This window comes from Sitophilus oryzae, unplaced genomic scaffold, assembly GCF_002938485.1.
Source record: "Sitophilus oryzae breed Bouriz unplaced genomic scaffold, Soryzae_2.0 scaffold_732_pilon_pilon, whole genome shotgun sequence".
Lineage (NCBI taxonomy): Eukaryota > Metazoa > Arthropoda > Insecta > Coleoptera > Curculionidae > Sitophilus > Sitophilus oryzae.
The window spans coordinates 638,980-657,797 of NW_022147343.1; the positions used below are offsets into that span (position 1 = coordinate 638,980).

At 32.3% G+C, this 18,818-nt stretch overlaps 1 protein-coding gene across 1 annotated transcript in view; it reads left to right on the forward strand.

Annotated features, from left to right (window-relative positions):
- Positions 1-12,033: 12,033 nt before the first annotated feature.
- The window catches only part of LOC115888342 (GATA-binding factor C-like), an 81,096-nt gene continuing 74,311 nt past the window's right edge, over positions 12,034-18,818 (forward strand). Inside the window, exons 1-2 of the mRNA XM_030908047.1 lie at positions 12,034-12,247; positions 17,394-17,893. Coding sequence (XP_030763907.1) covers positions 17,668-17,893 — 226 coding nt within the window. The 5' untranslated portion in view covers positions 12,034-12,247; positions 17,394-17,667. The remainder of the gene's footprint in view (positions 12,248-17,393; positions 17,894-18,818) is intronic.

Here is an 18,818-nt window from a genome sequence, read left to right on the forward strand (position 1 = left end):
TAAATAAAAATGATGGAGTAGTAGTACTTATAAAATGTTCGTTAAATTATTCCTATAAAATACTAGATATAGGAGACAAGACCGCTGTGTAATAACTTGTTTTTAGCGTGCTTAAGTGTTGGACAATGAAATATATTAATTTGATACATTTAGATATAGTTAAGAATTTAGTATAAAATATTGTAGTTATTGTTGTAGAAATAAAACTCCTCAGACAAGGTTCTACCTTAAGAGGATATTATGTTTATTCACTATTTTGTATTCGTAAGTTATGTATAAGTCTTGTATATACTTTGTAATTGGATCAGTTTGAATAACAACATTATTTATTATTATTATTATTATAGTATAAAAAGTTATGAAATATGAAACTTAGTCAAATTTTTAGGGTGGCGGAATTTTGTGCCGGGGAGTATATGACGTCACATTGAACGATGTCTGAACATTCTATAGATATGTACCTAATTTAAATAAAAAAAAGTATTACCTATTACAAAATTTTAATAACCGTGCAACAATTTATATTCATATATATTTTTCCTGGCGTTAAATACACACCAATTAGGAAAAGAGCACAAAAAAATAAATAGATTCGCAACAAAACTGAAAATCCGCTATTAAAAGTTTGTTGAATATTCAGCGTCGGTACGATTTGTCCCTATCTACGGCAGAATGCAAATTTAAATGGCGATTTGATTAACATATCTATCTAAATAACGCATCTGTGTAAACGCGTATGTTCTAGTAGAGTTTACTGGAAAATTATTTTGCTCACGAAGTATTTAATGTCTACATTGTTTATTATTTTCCTGAACAAATTTGCAACGCAAGAAATTACGACCAATAGGTTCTATAATAATGCTTTGTGCGTTTATTTTACTATTTTTGATCGATGTTTAGATTTATTTGTATTTTGCGCGTTCAAAATATTAAGATCAATTGAATTAAAACTGTTATTTCCTACTTCCATTGTTTTTTTTTATTTACGCAATTATCATGATTCAGATTAGCTACATATTCAGACCTTAAACCTTACAGATCTACTGGGTCCCCTTTTCTTGAGTTATAACTCATCATACAGTCTAAGCAGTGCTTTGACAAAAGCCAATATCTGAGAAGGTTTTACAGAGGTTAAAGCTCTCCATCTCTGACATCGTACCAAAGTTTCTAGCACGAAAGGTTGTTGTCTCGGTGAGGTGAGGTGAGGTGAGGTTTTCTGGTGTTTCTTCATTTTCCCCACGGAATTTGCATTCGCCTTTGTTTCTTAGCTTTAATCTACTGAGGGGTTCATTGAGGAGACAATGTCCTTTTAAAAACCCGTGACAATCCGTGAAGATTCGTCTTACTTAAATCAAGGAAAATCTTTGATTTTCATCGGTCGTAAGTGCTGATAACTTCTACGAGTGTCTTAGACCGTTGGAGAATTTAAGAAGTCTTCCAGGTTCTTGAGTTCTAATAAGTTGGAAAACCAGTGGCCTAGAAAAATTAATTATAGAGAGAATAGTACACGGGAAACATTCTAGAGGGAGCTCTCTAAACCGTTGGGTGAACCAAATGAAGAAAACTGTAGGTCATAGTCTGCACGAGGTCACTACTGCTGCGCAAAGACTGAACAAGATGGACAGACACAGTAAATACGATTGCTTCATGATGTTCCCATACTCTCATAGAGTAATAGGAAAAATAATAAAAAATAAAAATGAGATTGTTCAAATTTTCTTTTTTTCGAAAAATTTTCCTCCATCTAGCCGACCTCTTATCTCTTCTAGTTACCGAAATCCCAATAATGAGGCTCGAATTTCGGATACCCTGTACATGGCATTGGTTTGTCTATCTTTTATATTTAAATGCGATATTTTCTATATTATTATGCTATTGCATTATGTATTAAGTATTAACTAAATTACATGGGAGTAAAAAGAAAAAAAATCCTGAAACTTGCCATCCCCGTATAGTATTACAAGGAAAATTAAAGCTCTCAACATCAAGCAAAACGAGCAAAAACAACAAAAATGTAGCCATGTAAATCGTTCCCTCTCTTCTTTTCTTTCTTTACGGCGCACGCCAAAGAACCAGGACCGTACTGACCACGCGGCTTAAAAAAGTCCAACACTCATCTATATGCATTTCTATAAGAATGTTTTAAAAACAAACTATAACATAAGTAAACATAAAACTGATGCTTACTACCTTACTACCATTATTTTTTTAACATTCTATCGAAGCGTAGCAATAAGTAGCAACTGTATCTCCTGATTGTTATTAGATACATAGTTTTTTGAATTAGACTCTATTACTAGAAAGAGTTCGGCCTTCGCATCGATTACAGGAAGACTAAGGTGATGATCGTAGATCGCGAAAACAATAACTGCCCAGACATTACAAACATAGATCGCTGCGAAGTTGTGCAACAATTTATTTATTTAGGTGCACTTATATCTAATACCGGTAGTTGCGAAATAGAAATACGCCGCAGAATTCAACTGGGCCGTAACGCTATGACGCAGCTCACGAAAGTTTGGTCGAACCGTCACATAACACAATCGACAAAAATCAATCTTGTAAATAGTCTTGTCTTTCCGGTTATGCTTTATGCTTCTGGGACATGGACATTGTTGGCAGCCGACAGACGACGCATTGACGCCTTCGAGATGTGGTGCTGCAGGAGGATGTTGCGAATACCATGGACAGCACATCGCACCATTGTGTCGGTCCTTAATGCAATCCAATTACCACAAAGACTTTCCAGCACTGTCTATAAACGCATCCTTTCCTTCTTTGGTCACGTCAACAGGAGTGGGCATATGGAGAGACTCGTAGTGCAGGGAACACCTGCAGGATCCCGTCGCCGAGGAAGATCGCCAACCAGGTGGGTGGTCATGGTTGAAAAACTTATGAATACCAACCTGGAGGGTGCCGTTCGAAGAACAGAAAACAGAGAAAATTGGAGACGGACGGTGCGTGCGGCCGTCAGGTCCTTAGAGCCAGAACCAAGGCCACTACACGTCGTACGCGACGTACGGACTTAGACGAATTGGTACCTTAGACCATGTCTCAAACGTATCGGTCCTTGAAAAAGCTAGCTACGAAAGCGCTGAAGTTATGATTACTAAATATCGCTTAAGATGGGCTGGTCACGTATGCAGGATGCAAGAAAACCGCCTACCGAAATCTCTCCTTTACGGTGAGCTTGTAAACGGTAAGAGGAAACCAGGTGGACAACTCAAAAGGTACAAGGATATTTTCCATGAAAATTTAAAGTGGATGAGCATGCAGAATTAATGGGAGGAAGCAGCGCCCTTAGAACGCAATGGAGAAGAATTGTAAATTCAGTTAACAGCGATAACCAAAAAGTAAAGAGGCAACAAAGTAATGAAATTTTTGAATATCCGGAGTGTAGAAGAGAGATAACATCACGTATCAGGCTTTTACTCGTGTCAAATACTCGTCAGCAAGAAACCAATTACCAAGCAAGGTAATTGGTAACAGCTTCAGAATTTTGACTGATACTAGTTAGTTTTATTTAGCTCAACAAGGTTTAATATAATGTTTGGTCCTGGTTTGGAGAAATAAAAAAATCTTATTTATGGAATTTGAATATTTTTTAGTTGAGATATAATGGGTTGGGGATAACGGTAAAAATGAGATTTGTTTGAAAGTGATACAACAACAATGATGAATTGTGATATAAAACATATTTTTGGACTGATATTATTTTTAGCTTTACATTTTCCACAACATTTCGGTCATATAATCTAAACTAAGCTTATAGACAAGGCAATAATTGAAGATAATTAATTAATTAAGATAATTGATGGAGCTGGGGCTAGGTTTTATAAGTAATTAACATATTGTAGAAAATTTTATATTTGGGTGGATAAAGATATTATTACTTTTTGATATAAAAAAAGACTTCTTTAAATTTATGCTTTTCCAAATGAGGTCCACTGTGGACAACTAGATCTTCTGATCAATTTATGTTGTGATGCTTGGAGCAAACATTCGACTAACTGAACCAGAACTGTTCTGCCTCCCAACTGGAAACCAACTGAAGAAGATTCCATCAGTAACTTCGAATGGGAATCCTGCAACGGTCTAAGACATTAGAAAATGTTTCTCAGGATTTATAACCGAGAAAAATCAGAAATTTTCCTTGATTTAAGTAGGAACAATCTTCGGATTGTTACGGCGTTTTAACAGGACACCGTATCCTCAATAAACACCTCAGTAGATTGAAGTTAAGACACAACAAAATGAAAAAAAAAAGAAACACACCAGAACATCTCATCACTGAGTGCGCCGAGACGACAACCTTTTTTGCCATAAACTTTGGTACGACTGATATCGGAGATGGAGAATTACTTTTTGTCAAACCGTCTCAGATACTGGCTTTTGTCAAAGTCGTGATACTGTATAAGTTATAACTCAAGAAAGAGAGACTACATCTCTACATCTATATAATCTTTTTCACCTGCCTCTGCCCTGATGCGAATATCTTCACCGTTCTAGCGATTTGTTAAGAGTCCATTACACTAGTCCGAAAAAGTAGCAAAATAAGCGTTCGGCATTTAACGGTTTATGTCAAACTGGCTAGGTATTTTTACACAAGAAGGAAATTAAAAATAAAGGATTATATTACATATATCCGTATTGCTGCAGCACATTTTTAGACAACTTGTTTATTTTTAAGATTTTGATGGTCAAACGTCAACAAAATATTTCTTATGTTTGGACTAAATTTTCTCGAAAATAAAGACATAATTTAAAATTCCCTTACAATACGGAAATAGATTGAAGTTTTGTGATTACAGCCCAACTAGCATTTATAGTGGCAGATACGTAACTGGTACTATCAAAGCCACTACAAAGTGGGCGGTGATCATCGGCGGCTACGTCGTATATCCGTAGCTGCTAAGTAACTGCGACCAAAATGGGGAAAGATTTTGAGTAGCCGGGTAGTGTCTTGGATAGTTTTTGCCACTAAAAGAGTTACTATGATGTGTTACTATAAAGTAGCCTACTGGTGAATGCGACTTATCCGTTACCAAGCTGCCTAGTAGCGGGTTCGTGGCAGCCAAGTGTTAGCCACCGACATGTGGAACTTTCGTTAAACTGTTGAACTTTATTCGCAGCGACCTCTTCATGCAATTTCACATTTCATAAAAATAAATGTCATGATGGAAAATAATTATGGAAGCCATTATTATTTTTTCGTTATTTACCGTTCGATTTTAACGCCTTTTTTTAGGAAAATTCCATAACGCAATCAACTTTACTGAATAAAATAGTGGGTTTATATAACAAAATTTTCGAGCGCCTCTCAAAATATTTCAAATTATTATATTATTTGCAATAGAAACTCATGTCTGTAATTAAAAAATAATAATAATTTGCTTGAAACCGGGATCAAACTTTAAAATAATAGTCCACCGTCAGAAATAACAAAATAACTAAGGAAAAAAGCTTTAATCTAGGTATATTTAGCTTAAAAACGCATAATGTTTGAGCCATTTGGCTGTTCGTCTAAAAATTCATGAAAAAAATATGGCCGTTTAATCCGAAAAATACTTTATAGTTCCATATGCTTCCACAAAGTACCGGGAACAATAACATATTAGTCCAACCCTACCCGTTTGGACCTTTAAAATCTTCGGATTGATAAAGTGACAATTGTAGCTATCCAAAGGCGGCTTTATAGAAACAATAACTTTTTTGGAACTACATGGTCAACGCTTCTTTGGAACCATAAAGTGATTTTTCCAAGAAAGTTCCCTGCGCCACCAAATTGCCACTTAATTGGAGCGTTGCTACACCGATCGCCGAATATAATATATATTTCCTTCGGCCACACATGCATCCGCTTTACCTGAGAGCGACCCGAACAGTACAGCGTAATAGACTCTTAACCACCAGCAAGATGTTACAGAATCAAAGATTTCATTTCAACCTAAATTCATTTTTTAAAGAATCCCCCAATTCATCTGAAGCAGTTCCAGAATTTTGATCCAACTCAATATCTTCCATTTGAACTACCCACTCCGGTCCTGCAAAAAACAAACGAGCACCGAGCGCATCCTCTCCGTCCGCGAGAATACCGGGAATTACCCGCGCCAGCCAGAGCCCGCTCGATATATTTTACAGACAAACGATAGCGAACAAAAGAATAACAAGGCAGCGAGGAGCGAGATCCGCTGCTCTCGGCTGGCGCGACTCCCGCCGCCGCTCTCTAAAAGGAGAGAAAGAATCGAAAAGAGAGCCAATACCAGTCATCTGCATGAAAAAGGGGCAGACAATCGTCGGGGAGGCGGGGCCGCGTGATTTGTGGTCGCCATTTTGTCAAATAGTGGTGTTTTGTTAGAGGGCCTTATCTCATTGGGCGATCTCTCTTCTGCGTGGCTCTCTTCTCTTGGGATGTCGCCGGACAGTGTCTGTAGGGATGAAGCGGTGCTAATAAATACCCCGGTAGTTACTGGACACTTTTGTTTTTGGTACGATTTGTAATGAGTAGGTATCGATGAATTTTTTTTGTATTTTTGTTTTGGTTCCTTATGTTCAAACACTCAGTAGATTAGATTAGACTTCATAAGGGTTGGCTTAATTCCACTGCGATCTTCTCGATTGTAGATAGATTGTAGATATATATATATATATATATATATATATATATATATATATATATATATATATATATATATATATATATATATATATATATATATATATATATATATATATATATATATATTCTTTCTCCAGTGACAAGACTTTCTCCTTTCCAAGAGACTTTGGCACTCTGTCCTTCCAACAGTCCCATTCTATCTGCATGTAGAGTCTCATGGAGGTCAATTCTGGAGTGTGAGATTGTGTATGTGCTCTAAATACATTGAGTGTCTACTCTATAAATAAAAAGCAGATTTAACGGCCAAACAAGGCTCATCCATGACATTCATAAGTCCAGAACCCTTTTGCGTGGATGCAAAAGCAGTCATAAAAATTGCCACAGATCAATGAATAAGTAGCTAGCAAATCTATAGAATGATTTAGATTTTTACCAGGGCGGAGACAGGCGGAAAAGTTCATAGGAGAACATTCTGAAAGATTGTCAAGTCTGTAATGGATCTACTAACATGGTAAGTAAGTAAGCTTAACACTCTTAACAGACATGATGGGACGCAGTCATGTGCAGATTTTATTGTCAATCTGAAGATGGAAGAGATTTGGTGTTAGTACGACAGCCTGGCGAATGTGCCGTTTTTTGTATCACTGAAAAAAAGGATCTCTCAGTCAAAATGAATATGACTTTGACCCAAAAGATTGGCGCTTTTCAATAGGGCCAAGAACGACGTTTCTTTGCCCAAAGCATTAACTATCTTTTCATAAGGTTTAAAAAATTACTTTAGAGAATAAGAGAATCTATCAGTCCAAAGTATTTCACTCTTGACCCAAAATGAATATGCAAAGAAGTTCTTGCTACAAGAACAATAATCTCTTTGATTCATGCAAAAATGCTTGATTGAAAAGGGACATTTCTTGATTAAAGAAACACTTTTCTTAAACCAATAACGAATACTATTGACTCAACTAAAATTTATTTTGATCTAAGAGAAGTCTATACATCATATACAGGCATATTACGAGGTATATTATTTTCTGATAACTTTAGGTTTTCCTGGTCTGTAGTAAGTAAACTGATATTATTTTCCTCGATATGTATTATTTCTTCTTCTTCACTCCTTGGTATTTTTTGGGGTGGTTCATCACTCTAAAAATTACAAAAAAATGTTACATCATGATTAATCAAAGTAAAGCAAATAAATTATTAAAATTATAAGCTTTGGTCACATTTTGAATTTTTTAATACGACGACTTGAAATTCCAAAATTTTTGTAATTATTTGCATAAAAAGATCGATACCTATATTCTTATTCTATCTATAGTCATGCATGCATTATCTAAACAGGTGCATAGGTAAATGTCTCTTACCTTCAAATATAGCAAATAAATGCTCTAATTTCCATTTTATCGAAAACTCCTTTCCATAAGAAAGAATCCATATATCCTAAAAATTGTCCATAAAAATGACAAATGCATATTAATAACGATCACTAATTTGTTATACGATATGCGTTTAAAAAACAAATTGTCCAAAATTCCAAGTAGAAAATTCCAAGCAACAAAACCCGTGCGTACTATGATGTGCGACCTATGATATGCGACGTACGACTGCGACTGATCGAACTGCCGACTGATTGTATATACCGTCCTTCATCATCGTCTTTGCGTCTCGTTATTATTTTTCATCAAAAGAATATTTAGCTATTGGAAAAATGGCCATGTTTCTTGAATGAATTACTTCCTAGCGTATTTTTCTTATTATCTTAAAACAAAGTAACTTGCACTTGGTTGAATGAAAATAGATTCAAGAGAAATTTTCGAATTTTTCAAGAGTTTTTTTGTTTCACCAGTTTTTTTGACTTAAGAGAGTTTTTCTTCAGCCAAAATATTTTCTTTTACGCTAAAATAAATTCTCTTGCCACTAAATTTTTTTTTTCAAGACCGATGACGACTTTAGTTCAAGTCTATCTTTTTTATCAGTGATAGCAATCTAAAGTTCTTATGGCAACGTTAGGCCATTGTCAAAGCGCTATTTGGAAGGTTCAGTCTCTAAGTTGATAGACTTTTTGAAAATAATATAGGACTGGAGAATGTAAGCTAGAGATGAGAAGAAGACCACATCAATTTATAGATCTGCAAGTCACAGTAGAATAGACCAGTTAGCCACATCAAAAAATCTACGAATGAAAAATATGAAATAGTTGCAGTGAAGAGGCCAATAAGTTCCTCGAAAATCTAGTCTGGTCTGCATAGAAGTATAATCTGAGTTTACAAACTTATGTGAATATACTAGTACCACGAAGCTCTATTTGTGAGGTCCTACCAGCAAGCTTGTGATGTATCTTATTCCGAAACTGTAGTTTCACGCCTGGTACTATTTTTTGCTTTCAATTAGCAAGCTCAAAAATACTTTTTCATAAAGTTTTGTTTAATTTTTTTGCTATGCCATTATTAACTAAAAACACACAATTTAGTAATATTCACCAAGGAAATTTAATCATAATTGATGTCTGGATATATTTTAGATTAATATAAACCATATCTAAAGAATACGTCTTTATTAGATACTTGGTTTAAAAATACTGGTACTAAAAAAACTTGATACAAAAAACAACAAATACTAAATATCATTAGATCATTCTTGTATTTTTTTTTTCATCCTTATTACAAAGTTTGATTGTTACTATTCTGAAGCAAATTTGTTTTGCTATTAGGAGTTTAAAATTAGTAGTTCTTGATGGCATAATGTTTTGACTACTCTTATTTTGGTTGCTTGGAAATTGTTTGACTGATATCTTCTGTTTTCTGTCTACTGTTTCCTGACAGTTACCCTATTCGAAGACAGAATCAGTTACCACTTCAGATGTGATGGGATGATGCTATTGTTGTAGAACCAAATGTTTCAACGTCAATAGATTGTTTAAAGAATCTCTCAGCTCATCTGAAACTGACTCCCCATTTCTAGAATGCTTTTTTCTTTTTATTTATCATGGTCAAACATTATTCTATTTTAAACTTTCTGTTTAATTCTTCTGTCGTGCCAGTATTTACAAGACACATATTTTAACGGTCTTTACCAAGAACGTTTAAACATGATAAAATAGATAATTCTGGATAATTCATTATTAGATACTTGGTTCAAAAGTACTGATATCTAAAGCTCTTATACAAAAAAAAAATAATAATGAGTGAATATTCTTACATATTTACATTTACTGTCTTTTTAATCCCTACTCCAAAGTTCGATTGTTCCAAAAGTGCTTGTGGACGATCCAGACATTCAGGAGATGGTAGTTTTTTTGCGTTCCCACGGGATAGAATAATTGGGATCTCGCTTCGGTATAAAGTCATCCCATGTTGGACTTTATAAAGTTAGAGTCTTTGGAAATGTTTGCCCGGTCCTCCGGGTGGCCCCAGATATCTAAATTTCCATAGTTCTGCCAGTGGCGGGTCCTGCGGTAGGTGATTTTAGTTCGTCAGTGCGTGAGAGTTAGTTTAACAGCAAACCCCAAAAACAATATTAATAGAGTTTTATTTTAAAATCATTTAGAAATAAATAAGAAAATATATTTTCAAAATACATATACCTAGATAATCAAATAACTTATTTTCTGGCCAAGATTTTAGCACACAAGATGTACCGTATGATCGAAAAAAAAACGGCGTCCAGTTGGCTTGGAAATGACGATCGATGACATTTCCCATATAATTTTACATATAAAATGACAGCGATCTTCATTTCATGACCATCGCTGACGCCATTTTTATTCGATCATACGGTATAATAAATCATAAATATTTTATAATAAATATAAAAATAGATAAATGGCAATTAATAGATTTAATATTTGATTAGTATTATAGATGGGTGTCAATATCTAATATATCAATATCTAATATACAGGGTGTTCCAGAAATAAGTGCAGATATTTTACAACTTATTTATTTATAACTATACCCGCCAAAAAATGTTTTTTTTTTCAAACGTCAAAAAATATTAGTTTTTGCGACGTGATTGACAATATAAAAAAGTCATTTTAATGCCTAGGCATAAAAGTACGAAAATATATCATTAAACTGACATAAAGTGTCAAATTCAACGAGCGTAACCATAGTTTCTCGATATATAATTACATACCAGGTATGACTTTTAAATCTTTTTATATTATTTGGAACGTTTGAAATTGTTTAAAAAATTATTTGTGGCGTTTAAAAAAAATAGCATGTTCTATTCAGAGTAAAAATGACTATTTGACGGTAGACCACCCACCAAATTATTAAATAAAAATTACTTTTTATTTAATAATTTATAGGGGGTAAGTAAGATTACAGTTGAGGGTTGGAACCTTTGGTGTTACACAGCAAAATAAAACACTAAATCACCACAATACACCAAAACACTTTTACTTTTACAGTGGACGCGCGTTTCGCTAACCATGTTAGCATCATCAGCAGATGATTATAAACTGAGAGTTTAGATTAGTTTATTATTATTTATTTAGATTAATTTTTTAGATTATAAACAGTTTATAATCATCTGCTGATGATGCTAACATGGTTAGCGAAACGCGCGTCCAGTGTAAAAGTAAAAGTGTTTTGGTGTATTGTGGTGATTTAGTGTTTTATTTTGGGGGTAAGTAAATAAAAATGTCTTTATTGTGTTGTTAAATTATCTATAAAAACAAGATGTAAATAAAAAACTTGCAAGACCGAAAGAGTCTGCTCAGTCTTGTTCTTGCAGATCTAACGCTAGTCTTGGTCTTGTTTTTTCTACAAGACCAAGAGCGAGTATGGATCACCACGACACTTATGCCTATTCGAAGAAATGGTTAAAAAACATACAGGTATAAGTCACAAATTCACAGAAATTCAACTATGGAAAAGAATTTTGTATTAGGTATATCATTTTGAAGGGCAAATTTAAATTTCATCGAGACTAAAATATCTACAAGGTAGAAATCACTGGGTAATTTATACCTAAATCAAAATCTACTTGAACTGATAGATGATTCAAAAACATAGTCTAAAAATATAACGAAGTTTAGAGAGAGAGCCAAATATGCACATATGATTACCAACAACCATTCAAAGATAAACAACAAAAGATACAGCAGCTTTAAGTGATTTAACAATAGATCGACGACAACAACCCGAAACCTTCACTTTTTACAACGCCGCATTCTTTTTATCCTCCTGCGCCACTCTCTACCCGCCACTGACTTTCCCGAAATTGAAACGTACTCGTCTCGCCTTAATCCCGCCCATTCCGATTCCTGCAATCCCGCCCCCAGCAGGACTGGCAACCAATCACAGAGAAAGCGTTACCGAACGAGGCCGAGCTCACGCGAAAGCTCGTTGCCACGGGTTACGGCCGAAAGCGGCTCTAGCGATACTTAGTGCTTTCGCGCTGTCCGTTGATGTTGTATCGCAGAGAGGCTTTGCTCTGTTTCTGTTTTTTTTTTTGTTTTTTCACAATGGTGACAGCGGTCACTGGCTTGCTGCGATTCGAAGGACCTTCGGCGTTCTTGTGATTCGGTTGTAGTTAAGAAAACTGTGATTTTTGGTGGGTTTTGTTAGTGAATGTGTCAATATACTGATTTGTAACTTGATTAAGGATGCTTAAAATAAACATGTAAGTACCAGTTTCTGTATAATAATGTTTCCTAGAGAGTTTTCTGTGATCAAGATAGAGTCTGTTTAGTACTGTTTACCAATTTCTATGGTTTCATTGGTTTAGATTTTGATTAGGTGTACTTAGGGCCGGTTGTTCAAAGTTCAAAATTTTAGTGGGTTGTTCAACGACTGCTTATCGGTTGGACTTAGTTCAGTCATCGTTTTCGAGGCTTAAACTAGACTTTTAATCATCTTATACTACAAGAAAAATATACCTAAATAGAATTGCCAAGTTCAGTGTTTTTCATTACTTCATTTCAGTGAATTTGAATGTTTAAGCTATGTTTATACAACCCGGAGTTAACCGTTAAACTAGAGTTAGATATTATGATAGGTCTTTCTATAATTTTTAATATATCAATATAATATTAAACAAAATCTAAAAGGTTGTAGACGTTTCATGAACAAAGATTAAAGTTAGGTAAAAATAAATTACTCTGGAGTTTTACAAGACAAAAATATATAGTTAATTCCAATTGTGTCATTAGTTCTTTGAGAATAATGCGTTGGGATTAAAATTTTGGAGTTTGAGCATAATTTTTTAATGTATGATATGATTTTTATTGTAAAAAATCAACTTTTTTTGTTCTGTGAAAATACGAGATTTTTTAGTTTCTTAAAATATAGTCAGTTTGGTTTTTGTATGAAGAAGTATGGCATTTGGAAAAATAATATTATACAGTATGTCTCCGGATTGTCTTTACAAGAGGAAAAACTTTTTTATTATTGACATTTTGAGAAAAAATATATTTTTCATAAAAAAAATTGCTTGTTACAAATTACACTTTTCCAAATTTCTATATCGTTTTAGAAAAAATTAAGAAAAAAAAAGTCGTAAAAATCAAAACGCGTTTCTATGGTAATATAACTTCGTTTTCATTCTTTGATAGATTGTTATTCATAGAATTTTAATTAACGTAATATTTTTTGTTGTTTTCAAATGTTAAAAAAGCACAAAATTTATTTAGTTCAATGCTACGGAAAGGATGATGATAGTTATAGTAAAATATGATACTTTAACAACAGCAAAGAATATGACGTTAATCAAAATTAATAATAACCATCTATCAAAGCATGAAATCGAATTAATATTACCATAAAAACGCCTTTTGATTTTTAGGTTTGAAAAAAATCAACTACATTTTCATGTTTTGCTTAATTTTCTCTAAAACGGGATTAACCATTTTTGCTCAAGCTAAAATTTTTTATTAAGAATGCATTTTTCTCAAACGGTCAATAATAAAAAAGTTTTTCCTCCTCTACAGAGAATTAGGGGACATACTGTAGAGCTGCAAAATTTTTATTCCAAAAAAATATTCCAATTATTTCTAATATTTGTATTATTTGTAATGCTAAACTCAACATATAACCAATATAAATTGATACCAAATGATAAAATGACATGTTGAAAATGTCACTATCATGATTATGGCGTTATTTATGATATGTTTAAAAACAAAATTTAAACTAGAACATTTAAAAAAAACTCTAAATAATTTAGCAGAAGCTTATTTAGTTTGCCAGTAATAAAATAGATAAGATATATAAGTTAACAGACTGCCATTAAAAAATAACTTAGATAAAGTTTCATTTTTGATTGATATTTTTTAACGGTTTCTCTGAGGAATATGTAAAAAATAGATAGTAAAAATTCATAAAATTCACAATAAATCTTGATAGATTGATAGATAACAAATTTTCATAAACATTGTTCAAAAATTTATTAAACCAATATTAATTATTCTTAAATTATCAATTCTTCAACCTCAGATCACAAATTCTCAAATAAAAGTTTGTTACATTAAAAAAATTACTACATTTTCTCAGTAATCTTATTTGTTACAATTTATATAAAATAAATTACATTATTATACAGATTTGCTTAATAATTTTTAAAAAATAAAATATTTTCAGTTAGGGTTTCTTTCTTGTGCGGCTGTTGATGTCTTTCTACAAATTGTATTATTCATTTTTCAGAAGGTATTTAAATCTTCGGGAACTCTGTATTGATATATAATATGTTTAATAAAACAAAAAATTAATAAAATTACAATGTTAAAATAATAAATAACATGATTAAAAAAGCACGCATTAAGTATACACCTACAATGATTAAACTTGTTAAATGAAAATGATAGTGGTCTGTATTTTTAAATTTAAATTAATTATAGGTATTTTTACCCGTTTCATGTAAAAATACCGAATAGACACATATAAAATGGGTGTTTACACGTCCGAGAATTACATACATTTACATATATTTCGAATCCAATTGATTTATGCGTATAGACTTGTTCTATATGGTTCCAAGAAGTGGTTTTGGTGGTTTCTCACAGTCTGTGCTTCGGTGATATATATTGGTATTTTTATGTAGTTTTTAATTTGAATTTATTTGCTTATTTTTTGTATAAATAATATAAAATAATTTGGGGTTCTTGGAATAATATACGTTGACTTGATTACTTCAAAAATTTGATGGTTTTGATGATTACAAAATGCCTTTTTGAAGAAATAAAGGTGTTAAATATTTTCTGATGGTAAATATTTCTATTTATAATTTATATTTTTTGGAAATTTTGAAGACACTATTATTAATTTCTTATTGAGTTAGATATTTTATTTAAGCATAATACCATATGATTGAAAAAAAAACGGCGTAATAGTTGGTTCGAAAATGAAGATCGCTGTCATTTTATGCGTAAAATGACATGGAGAATGTTATCATGTCGAAGCTAACGTTAAACCATATTTTTTTAACGATATGCTACATTTAAAAAGCCAAATATATTTTTTAATATTTATATATTTGATTCAAAATTTAAATGAAATATTTTGATTTTTTAATGTACACAATTTTATATTTTTAACATTGTACAACTGTCGATTTAACATTGTAATTGTCGAAACTATAAAATTATAATTACAGGCTATCTAATTTTTAACAAAAAAAAACTTAAGTATTCTTTATCATAGTACCATGTAGTTTATTATTATAATACAAATAATATAAGAGAAGTTTATAAGAATAAATGTTAATAATTTTGTAATTACTAAACATTCAAATGCAAGTCATGCTTATAAGTCAACTACTTTATAATTTTATTTGTTTAAATACAGTAAAACAAACAGAATATACATAAGTGTGTTTCAAGGAAAACTACAATAAGACCGAAAAAATATGTAAAATTATATGAACATATCAAAGATCGTTGATTTCCAAGACAACTTGACGCCGTTTTTTTTATGACGGCGGGTACTTCTTAATTTAAAATTTACAGTAAAATTTATTTTTTTGGGAATTTTTACATACTCAAACATAAGAAAATTGCACAAAAACTATATATGTTTTTTAAAAAAAAAATATAGGATTAACATTTTGAAAGATATCATAATAAAAAAATACAATAACTAATTGGATCGTTTTTAGTTGGATCTTATTCAGTTTTGTATAACCCTAAAATTATATCATAACAAAGTTGTTCTTTTTAAAAAAAATTATATTATAATTAAAAATAATATCTTTAAAAAAAGTGTTTTAAACGTCTTTAAAAATTACTTGTTTTAAACATTTGTTTAAAACTGTTTAAATCCCTGATTTAAACATGTTGGGCTTGTAGGTTTTTTTTCCAATAGAAAAGTAATCATCTCGATCTAATAGTAACTCATTACCAATAGACAGAAAATTTACCTACCAAATATCCAGAATTAAATTTACCAAACAGTTATGTCAACGGTATGGGATCGATGGTCTTTCTTACTTTTTTAAAAATATTTATACTCAAAACTTAAAATAAAACAAACCATTTTCAACAAAACTTTTTTTTCTAAACATAAGCCAACAGAAGTAAACATAAATTAGCTAAACATGTTTATCGCTTCCACAAATAGTTCTTGCATAAATATTTCTTCATTTTCTTTTCCGTACAAACTAGTGGAAGTAGTGAAAGACACAGATTAATACTTTTTTAAAGCATTATGGCTACTGACGAATATTTTTTTTAGATTTTGAGTTAGGGGTATGTAAAAAAGAGGACTTTCGTAATACGTGAGAGAAAAGAGGACAGTGAGATTAAAGAGAGGACTGTCCTTTATAGGGGACGGATGGCAACCTTATTTTAAAGGAGTACCTTCTTTAAACATAATCGCAACTTGGAAGTTAAAATGATGTTTAAAACAATACAAACTGTTTTAGACAAAAAAAACACATGTTTTGATAAAAATAAAAATTAGTCAATTGCGAGTCGGACTCGAGCACGAAGGGTTCCGTACCATTCATTATCTATACAACATTAGTCACTATATATTATTATAAACTTTTTTTCGATTTAGCTGAAATTTTGAATGCGATTTGAGTAATTTAAAAAAAAATGAAGAAACACATTACTAAAAATTGTATTAATCAATAATAAATATGTAAAAATTAAAAAAAAAAACGATTAAAAAAAGTCGCCTTGACTAGGATTCGAACCTGCCTTACTACGGCTCCAACGCATAGCAGCGTAAAGTCGTAACGCTTTAACCACGCGGCCACCGAGGACTTGAAAGATTCTATGTAAAATTCTTACTTAAAAGATAATGTTTAGTGAAAGTACTTTTTTATTTATAAACATTTATTTAATTCTGTTTTTAGTATTTATTCTTATAGCGGCAACATAGATACATTATCTGTAAAAATTTCAACTGTCTAGCTATAACGGTTCCTAAGATAGACCTTTGTGACAGACAGACGGACAGCGAAGTCTTAGTAATAGGGTTCCTGTTTTTACCCTTTGGATACGGAACCCTAAAAAAAGAATATATGTTTTTCAACCCTGATAATCAAACTATCGAGTAAAGAACAGTGGATATAGTGTCCTTTAAATCACTGATAACTTTTCAGTGACAACTATGAAGCCTTTTTTTCGATCATACAGTACATGTCGCCACGTGTACCTTGATACGATTTATTACTTTATTTGCACAAATCAAAATTGATTAGAAATAATAAACCCAAACCTCATACAACACAATTTTAGATTTTCAAGTACTTCGATAAGATTAAAATATCACTCGTCATGGATCTGAATAATTGTGTAATTAAAAACAATTTTTCATTTTTGTTTCAGATATCGTCGTCGATAACCCAAAAACCAGTCCAGACAAAATATATTCCATCGTTTGTGCATTTTAGTGACTAAAATAACTTATTCAGACATTGTACGAAGCAAAGCCTTTAAAGAACTGATCGCGTCGAGACTTGGAACGTTTTTTCTTTATCGCGAGTGTATCCAGAACTCTAAAAACATGACTAAAATAGCTTAGATTGGCTTTTAACCTTTTCAAAAATTGAAAAAAACTTTTTACCGCGAGTGTAGTGCGTAGTATCTTAACTTTGACCCCATGATTATGGAGATGACCAACGAGTCCGCCGTTGGCAGGTGGTACGAGAGCCCTAGGACGGGCGCGTCGGCCAGTCCGGCCCAGGGGGGCATCGACGGTAGTTCTGATCTGAACTCAAGCGTGGCGGAGCACATGGGGGCATTCTTTCTGGACCCCTCTGGATCGCAGAGGGCCCGGTACTACCATCAGAGCATGCACGGTCCGTACGGCAGTGTCGCCAGTCACGGTAAGTCGTGTATGGTTGACTTTATTAGTATTAGTGATGGGCGGAAAATGACTACCTGTGATTTTGTCACAGTGAAATGAAAGTAGCATTTTACGGCTGTTAATTATTTCGAAATAAGCCGTGAATGGATAAAAAGAACTTAAGAGTTCTAAATAAAATAATAGTTATTTTTTATACAAGACGATAAAATGGTTTTTTTATTTTTTTCCATAGCGAGTTACGTTTTAAAAAATATTCAGAAATTATTATTTCAAGGAATTTATTACGAGTAGAAAAAATATTGTGCTGGGTTGGCGTTGGTTTCTATGTAATTTGACAAATAAATAAACCTGTCTTGAGTTGCCAGTTTTGAGTCAATATTTTTTAATTTCCTTTCGTGTCGATTGGAATTACAAACAGATATTCAGGCTGAGGCGACAAACGCCATATCCAAACTACTTCCATTTAAATCCCGAATAACTTATGAAAAGGAATACAAAAATTTTCAAAAATGGAAGAAATTAAAAAACGTGCGAGAAGAAATAAAGTTTTTAACCTATCCTCGTTGTTAAAGTATCATTTAATCTACCCTTGCGGTTGAATTACTATTTTATCTACTATTTTTGATAGATACAATGCAATTTTAACAGTTGTTATGGAACAGATATTCTTATGTCCGTTGTTTTGAGAATTTAAAAAATAAAAAAGTCAAAAGAACAAATATTTTATCGAATGTTTCATAGAAAACCTCTAGGAAATTTTAAGACACAAATAAAATATATTTTTGAGTATACAGGGTGCCTCAGTTATTAATGATTTTCAGATAAAAAATAATAAATTTAAATTAATAAACTCATAGCAATCTCCAAGTTAAGTATCCATAATCTGTTGCAGAATTCTAGATAAAATTATGCCGGTGTATTTTAAAAGTGCAAAAAATATGACG